Source organism: Antechinus flavipes, chromosome 5, assembly GCF_016432865.1.
Source record: "Antechinus flavipes isolate AdamAnt ecotype Samford, QLD, Australia chromosome 5, AdamAnt_v2, whole genome shotgun sequence".
Lineage (NCBI taxonomy): Eukaryota > Metazoa > Chordata > Mammalia > Dasyuromorphia > Dasyuridae > Antechinus > Antechinus flavipes.
Genome location: NC_067402.1, coordinates 290,203,883 through 290,224,724, shown reverse-complemented (window position 1 = coordinate 290,224,724; position 20,842 = coordinate 290,203,883). Strand labels below are relative to the sequence as shown.

Here is a 20,842-nt window from a genome sequence, read left to right as displayed (position 1 = left end):
CGCCATTGGGAGCGTTCTCCCTTGGGGACGGTGTCAGGGGTGTCTAGGGGAAAGGGGGGCGAGCACAGCATCTCCTGGTTGGGGCGGGGGTCCTCGGAGGCGCCTTCTGGCGTTCTAAAGAACTTCTAGGGAATTTCCTGTGGGATGACTTGGGTCTCTGGCCACCGACGGGATAGCCCGGGAAAAGGAAGCTCCAAGTGAGCCCCTCGGACCAGAGAGATTTCCCTCCACGTAACTAAAACCGTTAAATGAATAACTCAGCTTTACAAAACAGCAATGGCGTTTATTCGGTTCACTGACATGCAAAGGATGACGGCTCTCGGTTGGAAAAACTAATTCTGTCCAGCGGCAACGGAAACGGGGAAGGGTCTCGTTCGGCTCTTCCGAGGGACGCACTGCTCCCAGGTAACTTGTCACCGAAGGGAGGAGGGAAGAGAGGGAAAGGAGGGAGGAGGAAAGGAGGGAAGAAAGGGGCGAGGGAGGGGGCGGGCAGAGAAAGGCTGGCGGCCCGAGCGCGCCCCGGGAGGAGCCCGGGCCCCCCCCCCCGACCCTCGGGCTGCCGCGCTCGGATCCCGCCAAGCTCCTGCTCCCGCCGCACGGCTACTTCCACGTGGTCAGGGCGGTCTTGCCCGCCTCTCTGGTCCGATTGCCTTTCAGCCCGATGGACGGCCCGGAACGGTTCCTGAGGTCTCGCTCGGCCCCCTCGTTCTGGGCTAACTCTTCATCGCACCTGGGGACGAGGAGCGGAGCTCACCTAGGCGGCTCTCGAGCCGTCGGGGCCTCACCCTCGCCCCCAGAGGGCGTCCCTGTGCCCCCGCGGACGAGCAGGGCCCAAGGGTTCGGGGCTGCTGTTCCCTCGCGGACGAGCACGCCGAGGAGCCCTGCGGCGTCCCAGGAGGGGTAGCGGGAGCCTGCGTACCCCCCAACGCAGAGTGCCGCGGCCCGGAGCATCTATTCGGCGCCGAGTGTGGACAAGGCCCCGGGGTCCCCAATGACCATCTCCGCCCAAGCCTCAGCTGGGGGAGCTCAATCGAGGCTGCGCCCTGGTCCCCCACCTCCGTCCCCTGGAGGGGCGGACATCACCCCGAGGGCGGTTCAGCAGCCTCCAAGAAGCTGGGCCCCTGGACCAGAACTCTCCTCCCCCTGGAGGATGAAGCGCAAGCCAGGCTTCAGGGGCAGGGAGAGGGAGGGCTTCTAGGTCCTGGATACTCAAGACCCTAACCCTAACCCTACAGAGGGGGCGGCAGTAGTGGGCGTGGCAGCACCAGGGGGCGTGGTCAGCAGCAGAGAGCGGGGCCAGAACCAGGGGCAGCAGTACGGATGGATGGAGACAGCCGCAAAGGGCGGGAGAGTATTAGGGGACCAGGAGTCTAGGGTAGGGCAATATCAAAGGCGGGGCAGCATCAGGGGCGGGGCAGGGACTTTGGGAAGGAGGTAGCAGCAGAGGAGGGCAGCAGGAGTAGAACCAGCAGCTGGAGTAGGGGCGGGGCCAGCCCTGCCTGGGCCACTGTTCCGGTGGCTTCCCCCTCCAATCTCCTCCTGTCCCCTCCCCCACGCCCCCTTTGCCCCTTCCCACTTACAGAATTTCGTAATTGCCCAGCACCTCCTTGGGCGGGGACTTGTTCCACTTGCAGTCGGGGATCTCCCCGTTGGGCACCACGATGTTGAGGGTGTCGTTGATCAGGTTGTACTTGAGGATTCGGTCATTGGCCGTGCTGGAGGTAAGAGATGGGGACGCGTTAACCTAGAGACAAAACACAAGGTGACTCGGACCCGAGACCCGGACACAAAGTCACCTCGGGAGGAGGCGGTGGGGGAGGCCGCGGAGGGGATGGGGAGGGGTAACTCTACCGGGCGTCCGCCAAACGGGGCTGACTCTGACAGACACCATGTCAGCCACCGGAGTTATTCTCTAGGAAATCCCTTCTTGGCTGGCTGAGATTTGAAAATGCCCCATAAACACTGGCCCCGGGGATGGTCCTACTCAAGGGGATCCTGGTCACTTTACAGCCGCTGGAGGGACACTCTGTGCTCATGGACTAAGAGTTCCTGCTGTCCCTTGATTCCCACCAGAACCATGGGCCTGGTGAAGATCAAAGTCGGGGACTGCTGGGAAGAATCAGAGAGAAACACGAAGCTCCAAAGAGAACAGAAGGGAGACAAGCACGTGGGACAGATGTGTCAATTTACTTACACAAGTTTGATAGCCACTTACAGAGACACAATGATGGTGCTCTGTGTGTGAGCCCTCGTTTTCCATTAGAATGGAAGATCCTTGAATCTGGAGGCCGTTTTTCCTCTCTCTTTCCCTTTCCAGCCCTGAACATATATCTGCACATAGTAGGTGCCTTAATACTTGCTGGCTGAGCCATCTTTACATGCCAGACAAAAACTATAGGGGTTATTCCTATTTTGTGTGTGTTGGGGCGCCCAAAGCTCAAAGGACTGAAGGGATTTACCCACAGTCACAGCTATTCAATGTTGGAAGCATTTGAACCCAGATCCCTTCTCCTCCCAATCCCGGTGCTCTCTGAGCCACAACAGGCTGTCTATGTGGCCCGTTTCTGACATTTTAAAAAACTCACTTTGGCCTTTTTTCTGTCCCGGCCCGAGAAAGGGCAGGCTCCCCCCAGTTCAGGCCAGGCTCTCTCCACAGCTGTCCCTTTACACAGAAGGATGCCGTGGTGCCCTCCGTGCCCACTCCTGTGCCCACCTTACCCACCCTGTGCCCACAATGGGAGCTCGCCAACGGCCAGTTACCTCGATCAGCCAGGGTTTCAGCTTGTCATCAATGATGATGTCGTAGCCATAACATTCAAAGCAGTGCTTGTCATTGTTCATCACAGGCTGAAAAGAGGGAGAGGAAGAGAAAAAGACAGAGACAGACAAAGTCAGTCCCTTTGTTCCCTGTCACAAGCCCCAATCCTGGGTACCGGACCTGAACAACATCACACACATGGGACCTACTCAGGGCGGCTTTCCCCATCCATGTCAAACAATGTTGCCGTGGCCACTTTGAAAGTTGCCGGGCCTTCTCTTTGCCTTGGACTTCCTTGGAGGCTAGACCTGGTGGCAGGAGGCTATTTCACATGGTGCCGCGCTGTTGTCCCAAATAGCCTGACGTCATTATGGGGACATTAACGTGTCCGTTTTCCCTTGGGCCCCCAGCATAGACAGCTCACAGCTTCTCCCGTCCTTGCCAGGCTGCAGGGTGGTGAGCAGCAATCAGGACAGTCTCGTTCTGTACGCCTTTTTTTTTTTTTATGTGGATTGATCTTCACATTTCTTCTTTTGAAAATCTTTCCTTCATATTCCTTGACCATTTATCTACTAAAGAAAGATGGCTTTATAAATATACAGGTTCTGAATGTTCTTTTAATGCAGACGTCATGGAAGATGGTTTATAAGGCATGTTTTAAAAGATTAGTGAATTCATCTATTATTAAAAATAGTAACTCATGGTTACATAACACGAAGGTTTACAAAACATTCTCTCTGCAACAATTGGGAGTTACTGAGAAAGTTGAACAATACTTATTGTGGTTAATTTACAGATGGAGAAACTGAGGTTCTGGAGAGAAGTTACTAAGTTAAACTGTGGCACTCATTATCCTTGAAGGTAAAAAGGCTACCAGGCTGACACTGGCCAGGTGAAAACATGAAACTTGGGTCACTCGTGACCTCTCATTCCTTGTTGTCACCAAAGACGGAGGGGAAAGGCAGTATCCACACAAGGGCCAAGGCCTGGTTCTTCCCCGTCTTTGTCAAACATTTCCAATCACCGAAGAACCTTCCTCCTGCTTTCCATTTGTATGTTACTCACTGCCTCACTCGCTCTGAGCATGGGCACCTCACCTCAGATCCATAGGATTACAGGAACCAGAGATAGAAGCTCTGGGGACCCAAGAGGCCCCCAAGTCAGACAGAAAAATTAACAGAGAGGGCGTGACTGCATCAAGGTCACCCACAGGAAGTAACATGGGATTGAAATCACACTTTTATCACTCCCTTTGCAATGCTCTGTGTGCTTGTTACTTAATCCTTTGTTATCACACTCCCCATGGGATTATAAACACTTGAGAGCAGATTCAAATTAAAACAACCCTCAGATATCAAAGATGGAAAAACGAGTCTTGGTCAGGATGCGGGAAAATAAGCAACTCACTCACTGAGGGTGAAGCTGGAAGTGTCCAATCATTTTGGAAAACAATTCAGAATCATGCCAGAAAAAAGTGCCAGTTATTCAGTCCCACTGGGCCGGAGAGCCCCCTAGTTCATGTTACACAGAAGCAGTTGGGGACAGTAAGAGGAGATTCATTGGCATGAAAATATTCAGAGTAGCACGCTTTGTTTTGTTAGGGTGCAGACCTAGATGTGACAGCCCCAAACTGGAAACAAGAGGGTGCCCATCAGCTGATGAGTGCCCAGAGAAAGTGTCCAATAGCACGGCTCAGAGCGAGTGAGGTGAAGAATTCTGAGAGAGAAGCATCAGAAGCCCTGGACGTGAGACTCAGAGAGAAACAGTAGGACTGGTAGAAGCACATAGTAGGGCTGGAACTAGAGAAATGTGTACAATTGCATGACTCAGAGCGAGTGAGGTGAAGAATTCTGAGAAGCATCAGAACTGCAAGAGGTGGGACACAAAGGGAACTAGTAGGACTGGTAGCAGTGCATAGTAGGGCTGGAACTAGAGAAATGTGTACAATTGCATGACTCAGAGCGAGTGAGGTGAAGAATTCTGAGAAGCATCAGAACTGCTAGAGGTGGGACACAAAGGGAACTAGTAGAACTGGTAGAAGTGCATAGTAGGGCTGCAAGTAGAGAAATGTGCAATAACACGGCTCAGAACAAATAAGGTGAAGAATTCTGAGAAGCATCAGAAGCGCTGGAGGTGGGATGCAAAGGGAAGCAGCAGGACCGGGAGAAGCACATAGTGGGGCCAGAACTAGAGAAATGAAGACTTTCTTGGAAGGTCTCAGGATGCAGGCACAAGCCCTGGCTCTGGAAGCCCTGCTTTCCTTGCACACCCAGGATGGACCTGCAGGCCCTTTGTCCCATTTCTTGGATGGTCTTTGGGACTGTCCGAGGTGCTGATTCTGTGGAGGTCACTGCCATTATCAGTCGAGAGTTATCCAGGGGCTTTTAACCAGGTGAGCCACCCTGCCCTCTCTTTTATTTCCCTATTGTCAAAGTGTCCAACAAGGAATTGTGGGCTTCATTTCAGCTCCCTCCCCATTTCAGCTTCCCAGAACCTCGGCCAGGAGATACAGAAAGGCTCTCTCACAGCCCCCCACCTCCAGAGAGCAAGGCGAGCCCCTCCCCAAGCCCAGGGATCTGCGTTCCTAGCGAATCTCCATCACTGCAGAAGTCCCAGGCTAGTAATGGGATGTTGGGGGGAGGAGGAGAGAGGGCTGGTCTAGGAAAGTTCACACATTGCAGGGAGCAAGGCCTGGGAGTCAGGGCCCCTGGGTTTCAGCCCAGTGTTGTCAGTGAGTGGTCTCGAGTTCCTTGTGTTTTCTGAGCCTCAGTCTCTCTCATTGCTGACGTTAAATGATGGCTTGGGAGATTTTCCCAGGGTTCCCGGTTGCCACGGAATCTCGGCAGTGAGAACAACATCATGCTTCTGGGATGGAGGTGACCAGGCAGCGCACCCCGTTGTTTGCGAGATGGCCCCCTCCTCTCTAGAGCACCTCTGTCCTCCGCAGCCGTTCGGAGGGAAACCTTCCACCAGACACTGGAGCGGAAGGGAAGCAGCATCGCTTCCCAACACTTCCTCCCAAATCCTCTTCTCAGCCAGTTGCCTTCCCCCTTCACTTCCCTAACAGCTAAGAATGGACACCCATGACCCAGGCTTCTCCCACTCCCACTCCCACTCCCACACATACTTACACACACACACTCTCTCTCTCTCTCTCTCTCTCTCTGTCTGTCTCTGTCTCTCTCTCGCTGTCTGTCTGTCTCTCTGTCTCTCTTTGTCTTTCTCTGTGTGTCTCTCTGTCTCTCTGTGTCTCTCTCTCTGTCTCTCTCTTCTCTCTCTGTCTCTCTCTGTGTCTCTCTGTCTCTCTCTCCTTTCTCTCTGTCTCTGTCTCTGTCTCTCTCTCTCTCTGTCTCTCTCACTCACACTCTCACCACTCAGCACTACTCACAGCCACAGCTTTCAGCGAGTGCACGATTATCCAGTGGATTTCATCAAACAGCTTGCCCGTGACCTCCTTCCCGCGTGTGCTCTCCAGATATAACCGCAAATTGTTCACCGTCCACTTGCCGCCGTGGATGGGGTTGTAATCATCCTGGTAACATTGGGGGGGGGGGAGAAGCAAGAGATGTCCGTTTCAGGTCACTCTAGGAACAACTAGGAACAACCATCACTCACTAAGACCAGCGAACCCAGTCCAGGAAAAGGCCGGCTGCTCCGCCTCTGCAGGCCCAGCCCTGATACCTGGTATGGAATTTTGCACACAATAGAAGTGAATACATTTGTTTAGATTTTTTAAAATAAGAAAATGAAAGAGACCAGGGGGCAAACCTCTGGGAGACTAGGAGAGCATTTTCTGTGCATATTTGTAACCCAGCTTTGTTTCACCTTCATGTGAGGACTTGAGGGTCAGGAGGCATCAAAAATTGGCCGAGGAAACCGTTCGGAGTGTGGCTTCTTCATGTGGCTGGGCCCGCCATATCTGGCCCCTGCCTCTTCTCACTCTCACTCTTTTCTCTCTCAGCTCTTACTCTCTCTCTACCCCTCTTTCTTTCTCTCTCTTTCTCCATGCCTTTGTCTGTCTTTCTGCCTGTCTCTCTCATCAACCTGAAGGGCTCCCAGTCGTCAGCAGGAACATAGAAGTTGGAGGCCCCAGGGACAGATTAAGAGGCAGATGGCAGGGCCCTGGAGCATGCTTGGTTTCAGCCCAAGTATTTCCTTCTCTCATGACACTAACTCAGAGCCCGGCCACCCTCCGCCGCCCAAGCACGCACATGCCCCTCCAGGACCAGCTGGCGAAGCTGGAGGCAGGGCCTTCATGCAGCTCCTCAGCAACTTCCACAGGGGGGCCAAGTGGCTGTGGGGTCAGGGACTGGCATTTCTCTACATCTTCAATCTACTCTTATCTCTGCATGAATGACCAGCTGTGGTCCAGCCTCGGAAACAAGAGCGGACGGCGCAGAAAACGGTTCCCGGCTGCTATAGAAGCTCTTGGCCAACCGCTGGCCCCTCTTTGATGTACAATCCCTGCCTCGGATTGTTCTTTACCTGGCACTGGGCACAGGCTCGCAGCAGCCACAGTGGGGAGCCAACAGTGGGTATGTGCCATGCCAGGCCCTTCCCCACCTTGTCTCCAACTCATTCTTCTACAAAAAGCAAGTGAAATATGTGTTCCCATGACAGAGAGGATCCCACAATTTTTCCCTTCCCCAAACTCTGCAAAGAGAAAATTTCTGTGGGCAGCAATGGGGGAGACCACAGGCCTGCCTGGTAGGAAAAGGACCACCTCAGAAAGGGATGCCTGGCCCAGCTCCCAAAAGACTCTCCGTGACAGAGCCAAGCTTAGGGGTGCCCCGCCTGCGGGCCCATCAGAGCTGGGAGTGCGCGGGGCTGGCTATCTCGCTGTGAGTGTGGCTGCTGAGGACATGAGTGCCAGGGCTACCCCCGCCCCAGCCCATTCATTCTCCTCTTCTTTTCTAGGAGGACAAAAACTGCCTTCTGTTTAAACAGGAGACTTGGAAAGTTGTCCTAAGCTTCCTATTTTTAAAAATCTTACCTAACTCTGACTTAGCCCCTGGTGGAAATCATGACATAAAAACTAAAAGTAGGGGCTTCCCCGCCCAGGGGCTCAAGAGAAAACAAATTGGGATCAGCAGGGCCATGGATGACCAGGAGAGAAGGGAGCCCCTCATGTGGTGAGACCTGGAGGTGACAGGAGACCAGAAAGAGTCTTTGCCCCGGTGAGTGGCGGGCACACAGGCCCAAGAACCTGCAGCTCACCGAGGGCCTGCCATCGGCGAACCACAGCACACCCTGTAAAAGGGTCTTCTCTCATGGCCCAGGGTGGGCAAGAGACACGAGGGAGTAGACATTCCCTCCTCCCTCTAATGGATTACTCCTGGATACTGGATGGTCAAATCCAGACATTTTCCTGCACTGCCCATGTGCCTCCAGTGACCTCCTGCCCGCAGGGCACCGGCACACAATTTGGCCCCAAACTGTTCAGCTCCAGGGGTCTAAACATCATCCAGCCCCAGGTCTCCCAGCTCCAGACTAGTGAGTGTTCAGCAGTGCGGGCAGAGCAGGAGGGCAAGGGGCCATCAAACTAGGGCACTCCGACTTCTGCCCTGGGTTCTGAGGGCAGAAGGAATCTGGTGGCTATGGGAGGAGGAACACCAAGAGCATCTCTACACACAGAGCTTGGCTGAGACAGGCCAGAGGCCACGGGGACTCAACGACTCTCAGTGTGACGCGCCAGGGCGCCCAGCACGCCTCGGTGCTCGGGACACCGGCGCTGACACAGGCGCCTCCCTAGGGACGGTCCTTTCTGGGCCAGGAGGCCACAGGAGGAGCCAAAGGGCAGAGGAGGTGGGAAGCCTGGGCAGGGGGAGGGGGACTCACCCCGTGTTTCTGGATGGCGACGTTGGTCAGGTGCACAAACATATTGTCCAGCTCACTGGTGCTCGGGGTGTACTTCACGGTGCAGAAGCGACAGAAGCCCAGCTTGTAGCTGCAAAGATGGCCCGAGTCATCCCACAGGCCCGGGGGAGCTGCCCCCAGGACAGAGCCCTCTCTGCGCCCCAAACACCAAGGACCCCAGGCTGGGCGAGCTCTAGCCCCCATGCACTGACAAGTGAGAGAAGAGAGAGAGAGAGAGACCGAGAGAGAGACAGAGAGAGAGAGAGACAGAGACAGAGACAGAGACAGAGAGAGAGAGAGAGACAGAGAGACAGAGAGAGACAGAAAGAGAAAGAGAGAGAAAAAAAGAGAGAGACAGACAGGCAGACAGACAGACACACAAACACACACAAGTCAGAGACAGAGACAGAGACAGAGAGACAGAGAGAGAGCAAGAGAGAGTGAGATGAGAGAGTGAGAGAGAGAGAGAAGAGAGAGAGAGACAGAGAGAGATAGAGAGAGACAGAGACAGACACACAGAAAGAGAGAGAGACAGAGACAGACAGAGAGACTGAGGGCGCAGAGGGGAGAGGGGCCGTCAGACTCTTACACGTAGCAACGGAGGGGCCGGTACGTCGACACGAGCACGTACAAACGCAGGTCAAACTTCCTCCCCCCGATGAGCAGTGGGTTGCTGATGTACAGAGAGATGACGTACGCCTCCTTGGACGACTGGGACACAAACCTGGACGAGGCCGGCAGGGTGAGCCCGGGAGGCCGGGGGCTCTACCTCAGGCCCCAACTTCCCAGGCCATGGGCCTCGGGGTCCCTGGGGGGGGCCCTGAGGCAGCAGGACTAGGGGGGCCAGCCCTGGATTTAAGCCCGCTCCCCGGGGGCTCTCCCTAACATGCTCCCTTCGGTGGAGGGAGCACACCTTGGGCAGGGGTTCCGGGTCCGTGCCTCCTGCCTCGGTGCTTCCCTCCTCCAAGGCCCAGGGGAGCCTGTGGGGGCTCAGGGCCATAATGGTCCTTTTGACATTGGACTGCTTGGAGGGGACAGGCCCCCAACTACTGCAGAGAGAGCCACAGAGCCCCTGAGGCCCCTGGCCAGGGAAGGTGGCAGGCCCGGACTCTGCTCCCCTCCCAGGGGCTCTCCAGGCAGCTAATCCCCCCCCACACACTTCAGGTGGCAGAGGAGGCCGGAGGGCAGCGTGGGGCGGGTGTCCCTCCCACTTACGAGGACGTTTTGCTGTCCCGCGACCACTTCTTGATCTGTGAGAGTTTATTGATGAGGAAGATGCCCTTTCCCTGGGCCTTCCCACAAGGCTTCATGATCCACGTGCTCGAGGGGCTTTTGCGGAACTCCTCCACAAACAGGTTGTAGTCCGCGGGCAGCATGAAGGTGACGGGCACGAAGTCTGCAGGGCCACAGAGGGGGCGCAGCTGGGAGGGGGCCCGGAGCCAAAGGTCCCCGGGGATCCCTCCTCGGCCCCCGCTGCCCGCTGACTCACTGGTCTGAATGTTCCTCCTGTTCCAGGAGGGGTGTCAGGAAGGTCAAGGGCGGAGGAGCATGCAGGTAAGGGAGAACACAAAACAAGAACTGGGAAGCTGGGGTAGGGAGGGGGCACTAACTGATCCTGCAACCCCGCTCAGGGGAGTTCCCTTCCCAAAGACTGGGCTTCCACATCACCAAGATGAAGGGCTTAGACTAATTCCCGGTGGTGCTTCTCAGTCTTTCTTCCCCTGTTCTAAGCCCCCTCCCCACTCTGACATTCTCTGTTCTAAGGCCCTGTCCCTATTTTGACGTCCCCGTTGTTTTTAGCCCCCTCCCTGCTGACAGCCCCTGTTCTCTGTCCCTCTCGGCTCTGACCTTTGGTCATCCTGTGGCCCAGGGGTCATGCTCATCTCCAGCCTGGCTGGCTCAGGCCCAGGCTGGGGGGACAGGACCACAGTTGGTCTCTAGGGGCGAATCTCTGGCCCTGCCGGGGCCTGTCCGGCCTGGGAGTTTAGGTGCCCGGAGCTACGAACCCAAGTAGATGTATTTCCCGTTCTCATCCTTCTCTGCCAGGGGACTCCCTTCTTTCTCCAGCTCCTTCCTGTATCGTTTAATGTTCTTCACCATTAAGTCCTTCCTGGTCAGCTCGTAATGGTTGGGGAAGTGGTTGACTATCTGATCGTCCGAGAGGCGGTAGCCGGCCTCGAGACTGAACACGTTCCGGATCGTCTGCACGCTCATCCTGAAACCCAAGCACAGCCCCTCGTGAGCCGGCCTCAGCGCCCTGGGTCAGCCTGGTCACTGGAGGGAGCTTCTGGCCCTGGATCTGCCAGCCTGCAACCCGGGCCGGCCCCACCGAGCCCCTGAGAGGGCAGACCGAGGGACGCTCCCGACCAGGGGACCTCGTCCATCTCCCAACCCCCGGCCCGGGGCCTCCAGGAGCTGCCAGCAGTCGGCCCGCACCCGGGGACCGGGAGAAGCGTTGGGGCCGCGCCCCCCAGGCCTCTGTCGCCCCCTTCCAGGCGCTCTGGGGGCTTCCTGACGCCTCCATTTTCTAGCTCGGTTCCCGCAGGACGGCCTTGGATGTTACCTGGGATGACGCGGGCAACATGGCCTGGAATCTCCTGCAGGGAGGGGAGGCGCCAGACAGAAAGGTGGGGAGGAGTTCCAGCTCACCAGTAAAAGTTCCAGTCTTCGTTCTCAGTCACTTGGACCCAGCCCCTCTTCTCAAAGTTATTGATGAGCACCGACTTCTCAATGTCTGTCACCCATTTCACTTTGCCCGCCATCATCCTAGAGAGAGAGAGAGCACAATCAGGGCGCCTCCTGGCTCCCGCTCTCCCCCACCCGTTGGATCCTGTGGGGGGAGGCAGCCAGGCAGAGGGGGACGCCCACCTGGACTCGCGAGACCGGGGTTCAAGCCCTGTCTCCAACATTAGCTGTGGGATCCCCGCTTTGGGACTGTTTCCTCTTGCACCAAATGGGGATAATTCTTGGGATGATTCCCTCTCAGAGCCATCGCGGGCCATGGGTGGCGTAAAGCTCGCCGTGCTCCCTAAATACGAGCTGTGAGCAACCCTCCAGTCCTGTCCATTAATAACCGTCAGGCAAGTCAGCCCACAGTCAGGGACTCAGCTTAGCCACCCGCAAAATGCAGGGGTCGGACGAGACGACCTTTGGGGGAGCGCCTGTGGTCTTAACAAAGATTCCTGGGAAATGGCCCTTCACCCTCATCTGCTCCTGAGCGCCCGTCTAAAAAGGCGGCCGTCCGGAGCCTGACAGCACCCGGGGTGAGTCCGGGGCTCGCAAGTGCACCCAAGGGAGGCCAGAGCCCACAGGAGCACCCAGGGTGAGTCTGGAACCCAGCAGGAGCACCCAAGGTGAGTTCAGGTGCTGCAGGTGCACCCAAGGGAGTCTGGAGGCCAGGAGAAGCACATGGGGTGAGTCCAGAGCCCAACAGGAGCACCCGGGTGAGGCGGGAGTGAGGGAAGGTGTGTCCCACCACATCCCATCATTGCTCGTGGGGAAGTGGGGGAGCAACGATGGCAGAAATTGGCAATAGGTGATTGCCCGACTTCACAAAGACACAGAAAAGTAAGGCCTCTTCTTGTGGGTCAGTAGCATTCAACTCTTCCTGACCCCATTTGAGGTTTTCTTGGCAAAGACACCAGAGTGGTCTGCCATTTGGAAATTGCTGGGCCAGGGTCACACCTTCAGTCTGAGACTAGATTGGCACTCAGGTTTTCCGGACTCCGGGCCTGCACTTTTTCCCCTCTCATTTTACAGATGGGGAAACAGGCTCACATCACCCCACTCATTTCAACAAACTCCAGTGGCTCCCTATCAGCTCCAGAATCAAACAGAAAATCTTCTGCCTAGTGTCAGGAGCCCTGCCCCCTCCCTCTCTCCAGCACCCTCATGCCCACCACGGCCTCAGGGGTTCAGGGGCACTGGTCTGCTTACTACCCTCACCCAGGAGCATCCATCTCTAGCCTCTGGGCACTTTCACTGGCCGTCCTCCTCTCCATCTTCTGGCGCTCCTTCAACATCCCATCCAAACCCCCTCCTACCAGAAGACCCTTAACTCCCCTGCTTCCAGCTCGTTTGCCCGAGATCTCCCCGGACAGAATGGGAGAGCCCAGTCTGTCTTTTGCCTCCCTTTGTAGCCCTGACTCTTGGCACAGTGCCTGGCACGCAGGAGGCACTTAGCAAATGTTCACTGACTGACTGACTGACTCCCTGTGTCTCTGTTTCCTCACAAGCAAAGCCAGGAGCTCTCCTGATCTGGTGACTCCACTATGAGTGACCATCAAGAAAGGGACGGGGTCCCAAGTTCATGAGACTCAGGGACAAACTGGTCAAATTCCGCCACCCAGTGTCCCCTGGTGGATTCAAGGTTTCAGGTATGAACTGGGCCACACATGGGGAGGACGATTATTCAAATTAAAACGCTCCAGGAGGAGCCAAAGTTAATGCTCACGGACAGAAAGAGCCTGCAACGTAGCATTGGTTTTAAAAATGACAAACGGAAACGGAAGTGGATGAACCTCTCCATTTCCTTCCACTTCACAGGAATTTAAGCTACTTCTCATTCTGACGACCGGCCTGACAGTGCAGCCACGGCCGAGCGGGATGGGGTTTTATTGCTTCCTTTATGGCAAATTCCAGTTTTTAAAATCTTCCGTCTCCCCCTCCAAGGCCAGTTCACTACTCATGGCCTGTGGCGTCTGTTTTGGAATTTTCTTTTGAAACAAAAATCACTGTGCCCAAGCTTAAAAACAAAACAAAAAACAAAACAAAAACCAATTATGAAGAGAAAATTTAAGTTATACTCCAGAAAAAAAGCAAATGGAAGATAAGAGGAAAGAATAAACTTTTCAACAGGCATTTCTTCCTTGGCTTTTATACCTTATTATTCTGAGAAACTTTTTCTAAAGATTTCCAGATTTATGATCTCAGATCACCCTCATATCAACTCCGTGGGATAAATATGCAATGTCCGAACCAGCTCGCTCTAGGCTCTCGATGCCAGCCCAAGTCCTCGGTCTTGGGAGAGGAGTGAAGAGGCGGGACTCACGTGGATGGTCAAAGGTGGGAGTCTGTTTATTCTAAGTTCTCTCAGCCTTCTATACCCTAATGTTCTTACATAATTATAGCACACTGCACGTGCTGGACCACATAAACAACTTGCTATTATGTGTAGATGTCTCTTTGCCACTTGGTATCACTCTGCTTTAGTTATAACACAGGGTGTCGCTGCCCCCGACTTCTCAGGAAGGCCGAGAGTCCTTAGGGAGAGATGGGGAGCCACACCAGACACTGTCAGCAGGTTCCTTCTGGGCTGAAGGATCTTATACCTCTCCCAGGGTTCCCTACTATCTGTGGTCCTCTACGTAAAAGGGCCAGGTAACAGGTGTGCAAATTTAGTCCTGAGAAGCAGCGTCATGACCCCCAGGCACCCAATGACAAAAGGTGGGCTGTGTTATTATTTGGGGGCCCTCCCTGGCCCTAGAAGCTCGAAGACCTCTTGAAGACAGAATGGAGATTGGCAAGAGGAGCCTAGACCAAACACACGTATACACACACATCTGAACTAACCCCCCAAAGTCATGAAAAAGGGAAAAATCTTGTATAGTTAGTATATATTTTCTTTCTCATATCTATCCATAATATGTATGTATGTGCATATATATAAATATAAATACATACATATATACATATATATAAAATGAGACCTGCTTCTTTCATTCCAGAAGAGACTGGGAAGGACAAGGGCAAAGCCTGATCTTTGCTAAGAACTGATAAATGCAGACGAGTGCAAAGGAGCCAGACAAAGAAATGACAAAGGGCTCCAGTATTTTTGCCAAGAAAGCCCAAATGGGGTCACCCAGAGTCCAATATGATTGACCATGACTGAATGAGTGTGTGTGTGTGTATGTGTGTGTGTGTGTGTGTGTGTGTGTGTGTGTGTGCACGTGCTCCTCCGCCCTCGACCTTCCCCACGCCTCTTCTGATCGATGCGGTCCTACTGTGCGCCGAGACCCTGCCTGGCTGCTCAGCGGCTCCCTCCCCGGGCCCCACGGTGAGCTTTCTGGGGGTGGGGGAGCCCTGCCTGTGCGTCTCGCTCTCTTGGTTCTGCCCAGCCTTCTCTGACTCGCTCCTACTTATCATTTCTCGCTTCACAGCAAGAGGCCTCTGGAGGCCCCCGTTTTTCCACTCATTCCCACGTGGCTCCTGGTGGGCTGCTACGGCCAAGGGGGCTGCGAGGAACCTTCCAGTCTATCCTGGACCTTCTCTCAGTGCGAGTTCTCCCTGGGGTTGGAGGGAAAGAAACTTGAGGCCTGGGCTGAGAAAGGGTCTGGCTTCTTGAAATTAGAATTGGACAGGGAGGAAGCTCCAGACTGGCCCAAGGCCCGGCAGGTCCTGAAGGCCCCGGGAGCTCGGGTCTGGGCTGCTTTCTCTGATTTTCATGGCGACTCTTGGCAGTGTCCCCGTATGGTCAGTCTGCGGGTCTGTCTGTCCTCATTCACACACTGATCTCCCCTCCCCAGATTGCTACCCATCCCCCCTCTCTTGGGCACTCAAAAGCTTTTGGAACAGCCCTTCTGACCCCCCCCCCCAACTTTCTCCACTGCTCCCAGCCCCTCCCACCCCTGAGCATTGTAATCTCCAGGTCACCAGCAGTGACCCAGCCCATCCTCAGGCCTCCCTTCCTTTGCAGGGGCAAAGGTCCTGGACACAACCCCAGCCTTGGAGGGGAGGCCCGGCTCTGCCCCGTGCTCCATGGGTCCAGGCAGGGCCCTTCAGCTCCCCTGGCCCTCTCTATCCCTCTGCCCACCCGGATCCTGTTATCCACAGTCCTAAGGCTCCTTCCCTAATCCCATCCTGCCTGGGACTTCTCTGACTAGTCAGGGAGCATGGGTGAGCGTGGGTGAGCGTGGGTTTGCATGTGTATGTGCCCTCTCCCTCCCTACACTGTAAGCTCCCGGAAGGCAACATTGGGTGCTTTGTAACATTTTGTATCCCCCCCCCCCAGGACCAGTCCCAGACCTTGCCCGTGCCCCCGGGGCATCGATTCTCCCTGGACAGGGCTCCCTGGACACCCCTGTGGGGGTGACAGGACAGAACTCTAAGGAACCCCAGACATACCATTTAAGTCGCTTTGTGAACAAATGCTTGCTCTCTGCCCCCTGTTCTCGCGTCTAATGTCTCCACCTAAAAAAAGGATCAGAAAAAGCAATGGGGGAAAGTGTCAGTTAATTGCACTGCTGAGAACCCCAAACTGGAGAGAATTCGGTCCGACAGAACTGACTGGGTAACCGGGCCGTCCCCGCCACTGCCTCCAACCCCCTTTGTCCCACTGCCCGATCTCCTGCTCCCGGCACTCATGAAATCACAGGCCACAACATCCCTCCTTCCCCCTCCACCAAAAAAGTAGTCAAGCCAAATTTGTAATCATGGAAGGAAACTGAGGCACAGGGAAGGAGAAGGAAGTGGCCCGCGGTCAGGCGGCAATGACAGGATCGCTGAGAAAGGCATCATGGGAGAGTGTGTCCCATGCGTGAGTCCACCATAGGTCACCAGTACAGTGTGCCGGGATTATTGTCCCTATAACTTCACTGTTTCCAGCGTTTCCACTCTGAGCTCTGAGTTGGCAAAGGATTTGTCGGTATTATCTCTGGTGCCATGAGGAGCCAAGCTGGGGGTCTGCGTTTCCAGCCAGTCTGGGCAGAAGCAGCCCCTCTGCATCCAAAGCCCAGTGTTCTCGGCAGCGTCCGGGGCCATCTCAGAGGACGCAAGGTGATCGAGTCTTCCGGGATTAATTAAAACCTTTTCTTTGGTTCAGACTTCTTGGGCTCCGAATGCCGACCCCATTCGGTCAGTCTGAGGTCACCCGGCCCTCGTGGACTCTGGGCTGCCCGGATCACCAGGAATCAGGCTGCAGTTGTCAGCGGGCACGGGACTGTTAGCCCGGAGTGACTGCTCCCGTGTAACTAATGCACACTCAGGGCCACGGCAAGGACAACGGTAAAAGGAGGGGATCCTGGTCTGACTGAGGCAGCACAGAAGAGAAAGAAGCTGGGGCAGGGACGAGACCATTTAGCAGAAGCGCTCAACCAGTGAGCACTTATTAAGCATTTGGGGCAGCGGCATGTCCGGGAGGACCAGCGCCTCCAGGGGAGCGCTGCCGAGCCCATCCCGGGGCTGCTCATCCACCAGAGGTGCCCACCTGGCGCTCCGGGAAGCTGCCCAGGCGGGTGCTACATCCCTGTGGAGGCACCTCCCGGATGGGCCAGCCCAGACTGAGGGCAACGACGGCCTCAGAGCCCGGGCCAGTCAGGATGTCCCCCCCAAGCACGTGACAAGGAGCAGGGGGGGCAGGAGAACAGTCTGCGCTGACAGCCATGAAGGCGGCTGAACAGGCGCCGTGGGCCTTAGGTTTGGTCCCACAGGGGAGACGCGAGGTCCTGCACTGGCCAGCACCGGTCATCCTAACGTCCTGCCATGGACGCTGGTGACCCTGGAGGAGCCGGGGGTGACCGCACAGCTGGGGTGCCGAGGGCGTCACTCTGGCGACAAAGGACCAGCAAGCATCAGTGTGGGCCGGGCCCTGACCTGAGTGCCAGGGGCCCAAAGAAAAGCTGAGGTGTCCCTGCCCTGGAGGAGCTGCCAGTCTCACACAACCAGGTGCCAACACGCTAAAGGCAGGAGGTGGGGGAGGGACGAGTGGCCCTCAGTGGTGGCCATGTCCCGGGGATATGGTGAAGAGGGAACCCCAAAACCGAAAATCCTCCTTCCACTCTGCCTCAGTGAAGGGACTCCACCCCAAGCACAAACAGTTCCATCTTTGTTATCTGGGTGGGGCCGGCTCAGTCCAGAAACCCATTGAATTCAATTCAAATTCTAACCTTGGCTGAAACCCAGGAGCCAACCTGAGACTCTGCCCATGAGCCCCCTTCAGATAGTAGCCAGAGCCCCCTATTATAAAAGAGCCAAACTAAAACTCTTTCCTTGCAGAGGTTCCAACCCCAGGGGTCTCTGCCCACTGGAGTACTGTTTCCGGTGCCCCCTTCTCTGTACCTAACACCTTTTACTAACCAGACTTTAACCTTACTTCCAATCCCCATAATACACCTCCTATCAATCTAGCTTTTCGGGTCTGTAAATTCCTTTACAGGGGACTCTTGGGCCACCAGAAGGGAATCCCAGAACGCCCTCCCCTTGTGCCCTAACTAGACCTCGCTTAGACCTTATTTAACTCCCTGACCACCAGAAGCCCTAATTTCATTTGGGTTCCCAAATCTAAACCTCATCAACGGGAGGGGCCCGCGGGATGTCTGACCCCCACTCGCCCGGCGCCTCCCCGGGGTCCTTCAGGAGGCAGCAGCTTCCTCCATGTGCAACCATGGGTCCCCCACGGGGCGCAGAAGTGAGATCGGAGCCGGCTTTGGACAAAGCAACCGTGGGCCCAGCTGCAGGAGTGACCGCCAGGTCCTGGGCCAAGGGCAGGCTAAGGCCATTGCCCCCATCCTGCAGATGCCGCCGAGGGGCTCCTGGGGGGCAGGTGAGGATGGGGCGGAGCAACCCCCAAGTACCCAAGGAAGCCAGGCTGGGGCTGTCCCTCTGGCCAGCCTGCATCCCATCAGTGACCCCGCCCCCCGCACACATCGGGACCCACCACCTGCCGGGCACTGACCCGTGGCCCTGGCACAGAACCCCCACCAAGCCCGCGGGGCACCTGAACCCAGGTCCTCTGACTCTCAAACCAGGGCGCTCTCTCGGGGCACTGTGGGAGCCGCCTGGCAGAGGAAGGCTGGTCAGCTGGGACTCAGCCAATTCCTTCCTCTGCCTCAGCTTCCGGGGCTCTAAATGGGGGCAATCGCAGCCCCTCCCTCCCGGGGCTCCCAGATGGCTCAAGAACTTAATAAAGGCTGCGTCTGCCCCGCCCTCTACACCTGGGTCTAGAGATAGAGCTGGGGCTGTACCGGAGCACCCCCTTAGTCTGGCATTCAAGGTCCTCAGCTCCCTGGCGCTGAAGATGCCTGGAGGTGAGTGGGGGGGCCCGGATGACAGGTGGGGGGGAGGGGAAAGGGAAGGGGCAGCTCTGAGAGGGAAGGGGACAAAAAGCTGGGACAGCGGGAGGGGCGGGGCCGGGAGGGGGAAGGGCAGGGGGGAGGGACGGGGAGAAGGGCGGGGCCGCCCTCACCGGCCGCTCCAGCCCTAGGTCCGCTGTGCCGTCCGTCCCTTCGGGGCTCGGCTCCTGCCCTGGGCTCCGCCCGGCACCCTATCGGGATCTATAGCAGGGACTGTCTAGTAACTAAGCCACGCCCCGTTCTCTGCTTTGGGGTCGTTGTCTTGGAAACGGGAGGCGCGGCGTAGGCGTCTTCCGGTTTCCTCAGAACTACTTCCGGGAAAACTTTTCTCTGTATCAATCCCGCCCCTCGGGGCTCCCACCATACAGGTTCAGTGCGCAGGCGCGTGTGGAGCTGCGACCGGAGGGCGCCTCAGATTCTCGGCATGACTCCCTGGACCTCAGCTCATCCCAGGAATGGAAAAAAGATGATTTTTATTTTTTTAATGAACATTTTTCGTAAAATAAAAAAAAAAAAAAAAACCATCGTTCGTTTCTTTGTTATCGTGAAGTCGTATCAGTCGTGTCCGACTGTCAGTGACACTTTTCTCCGCAAAGACGCTAGCGTGGTTTGCCGTTTCCTTCTTCAGCTCATGGTGCAGATGAGGAAATTGAAGCAGCTAGGAAGTGCACGATTTGAACTCAGGTCTTCCTGATTCCAGGCTTGGATTTCTAGCCATAGAGACATCTAGTTGCCTCATTCTACCCAGGATTTCAAAATGTCACCTCCCAATGTTTCTGTGAGGAGAAAATGTAGTAATATTGGTAAAACCCTTTTTTAGAGCCCTAAAGTGCTAAATATTTTATATATATATATATATATATATACACATATATGTATATTGAATCAAATATACTGCATCGCATATAGTGTTTCTATGAGGATACTTTGTAAACTTTAAAGTGCTAAATATTATATATACATATGTATATATATGGTGTAACATTATATATATGTATATACATATACATACTTATATTTATATATACACATATATAATGTTACACCATATACTTTATCAAATATATACTGCATAACACACACACACACATATATATATATATATATAGTGTTTCTATGAGGATCAAATGAAATAATATTGGTAAAACCCTTTGCAAACCTTAAAGTTAAATACTATGCATAAGTATTTATATGTGTTTATACCCACCCATACATGCATTATATATGAGGTAATATAGCAATCAATTGCCAGCCACTGTGCTAAGTGATGTGGTACCTAACAATATAACAATTATAAGTACATTATATATTTACATATATTTAATACATATAACATATAATTACACTATAGATCTATAATGACCCTGGGGGAATGAAGAAAAGCCTCTTGAAGGAAGTGCATTGAGCTGAACTGAAATGGGATCAACAAAATTATTTGGGGGATGCAGTGGAGAGGATTCTGGACTTGGAGCAGAAGCCCTGAGTTCAAATTGTGCCTCAGTTCCTTTCCAGCTTTGTGCCCATCACTTCATCTCAACATCCCTCCATTTCCTGTCTGCAAAAACAGGGTGGTCGCGACCCTCAAGAGAGAGAACGATGCAGAGTGCTTTGGAAACTTTAAAAAACTACAAAACGTTTGCTATTTTTTGATGGAACATAAGTTTTCCCTCGTTAGTCGTCACAGGGTCTTTTCCGCTGACGCAGACAGAGTGGGTGCTTTGCACCCAGGGTCTCGGGGCTCCCGGCCGCTCCCTTTCCCTCTGTGTGATCCACCAGAGATCTTGCCGGAGGGCAGCAGGCATCCAAGCTCCTTCCCGCCAGCTTCCTTGGGCCTATGTGTTCCATCCGTCTGGGCCTGGGCCTGTTGACAGCGGGGCAGCCATGGAGGTCCTGGAGCAGAGTCTGTGCCATGGGGCCCTGGGCAACGCCCCTGCCCCTTCTCTGCCCTTCCCCAGCAGAGCTGCATTTCTGGATGATGGGCCTGAGGACCCTGCGCCTGGCCCGGGCCCCCATGATCGACTCCCTCTGGCTCTGGGGCCCCTGCCACACAGCCGCACAAACATGTAGAAATTCACCTTGGGCCAAGACGTGAGGCCCCATGTGCTGACAGGTGGAGGCCTGCTTGCTGCCTTCTTCCTCTGGGCCTCGGGATGGACGGCCG

At 55.0% G+C, this 20,842-nt stretch overlaps 1 protein-coding gene across 5 annotated transcripts; it reads right to left on the bottom strand.

Moving 5' to 3' along the window:
* Positions 1 to 262: 262 nt before the first annotated feature.
* On the bottom strand, positions 263 to 18,920 carry LOC127538466 (polyglutamylase complex subunit TTLL1). 5 transcript variants are annotated; one of them, XM_051962268.1, is made up of 12 exons: positions 18,795 to 18,920; positions 15,737 to 15,802; positions 14,700 to 14,899; positions 11,264 to 11,380; positions 10,621 to 10,829; positions 9,830 to 10,010; positions 9,204 to 9,338; positions 8,597 to 8,705; positions 6,147 to 6,290; positions 2,761 to 2,847; positions 1,581 to 1,744; positions 263 to 730 (listed from the first exon to the last, which is right to left on the bottom strand). In XM_051962268.1, the coding sequence occupies exons 3-12, from the start codon at positions 14,756 to 14,758 to the stop codon at positions 601 to 603; spliced, it is 1,335 nt and encodes a 444-aa protein (XP_051818228.1). In that variant the 5' UTR covers positions 14,759 to 14,899; positions 15,737 to 15,802; positions 18,795 to 18,920; the 3' UTR covers positions 263 to 600. The 5 variants fall into 5 exon arrangements, with proteins under 5 accessions (XP_051818228.1, XP_051818229.1, XP_051818230.1 ...); XM_051962269.1 differs by lacking the exon at positions 18,795 to 18,920 and adding an exon at positions 18,574 to 18,717; XM_051962270.1 differs by lacking the exon at positions 14,700 to 14,899.
* Positions 18,921 to 20,842: the final 1,922 nt, after the last annotated feature.

Bases quoted from the DNA above. Each gene is read 5' to 3' on its own strand.
- LOC127538466 (XM_051962268.1), bottom strand. From the start codon at position 14,758: ATGATAAGTAGGAGCGAGTCAGAGAAGGCTGGGCAGAACCAAGAGAGC. The intron at 10,830-11,263 runs GTGAGCTGGAAC...CTTGGGTTTCAG, and splicing joins GAAGACTGGAACTTTTACTG to GATGAGCGTGCAGACGATCC. The intron at 8,706-9,203 runs GTAAGAGTCTGA...CCATCTTTGCAG, and splicing joins CGGCCCCTCCGTTGCTACGT to CTACAAGCTGGGCTTCTGTC.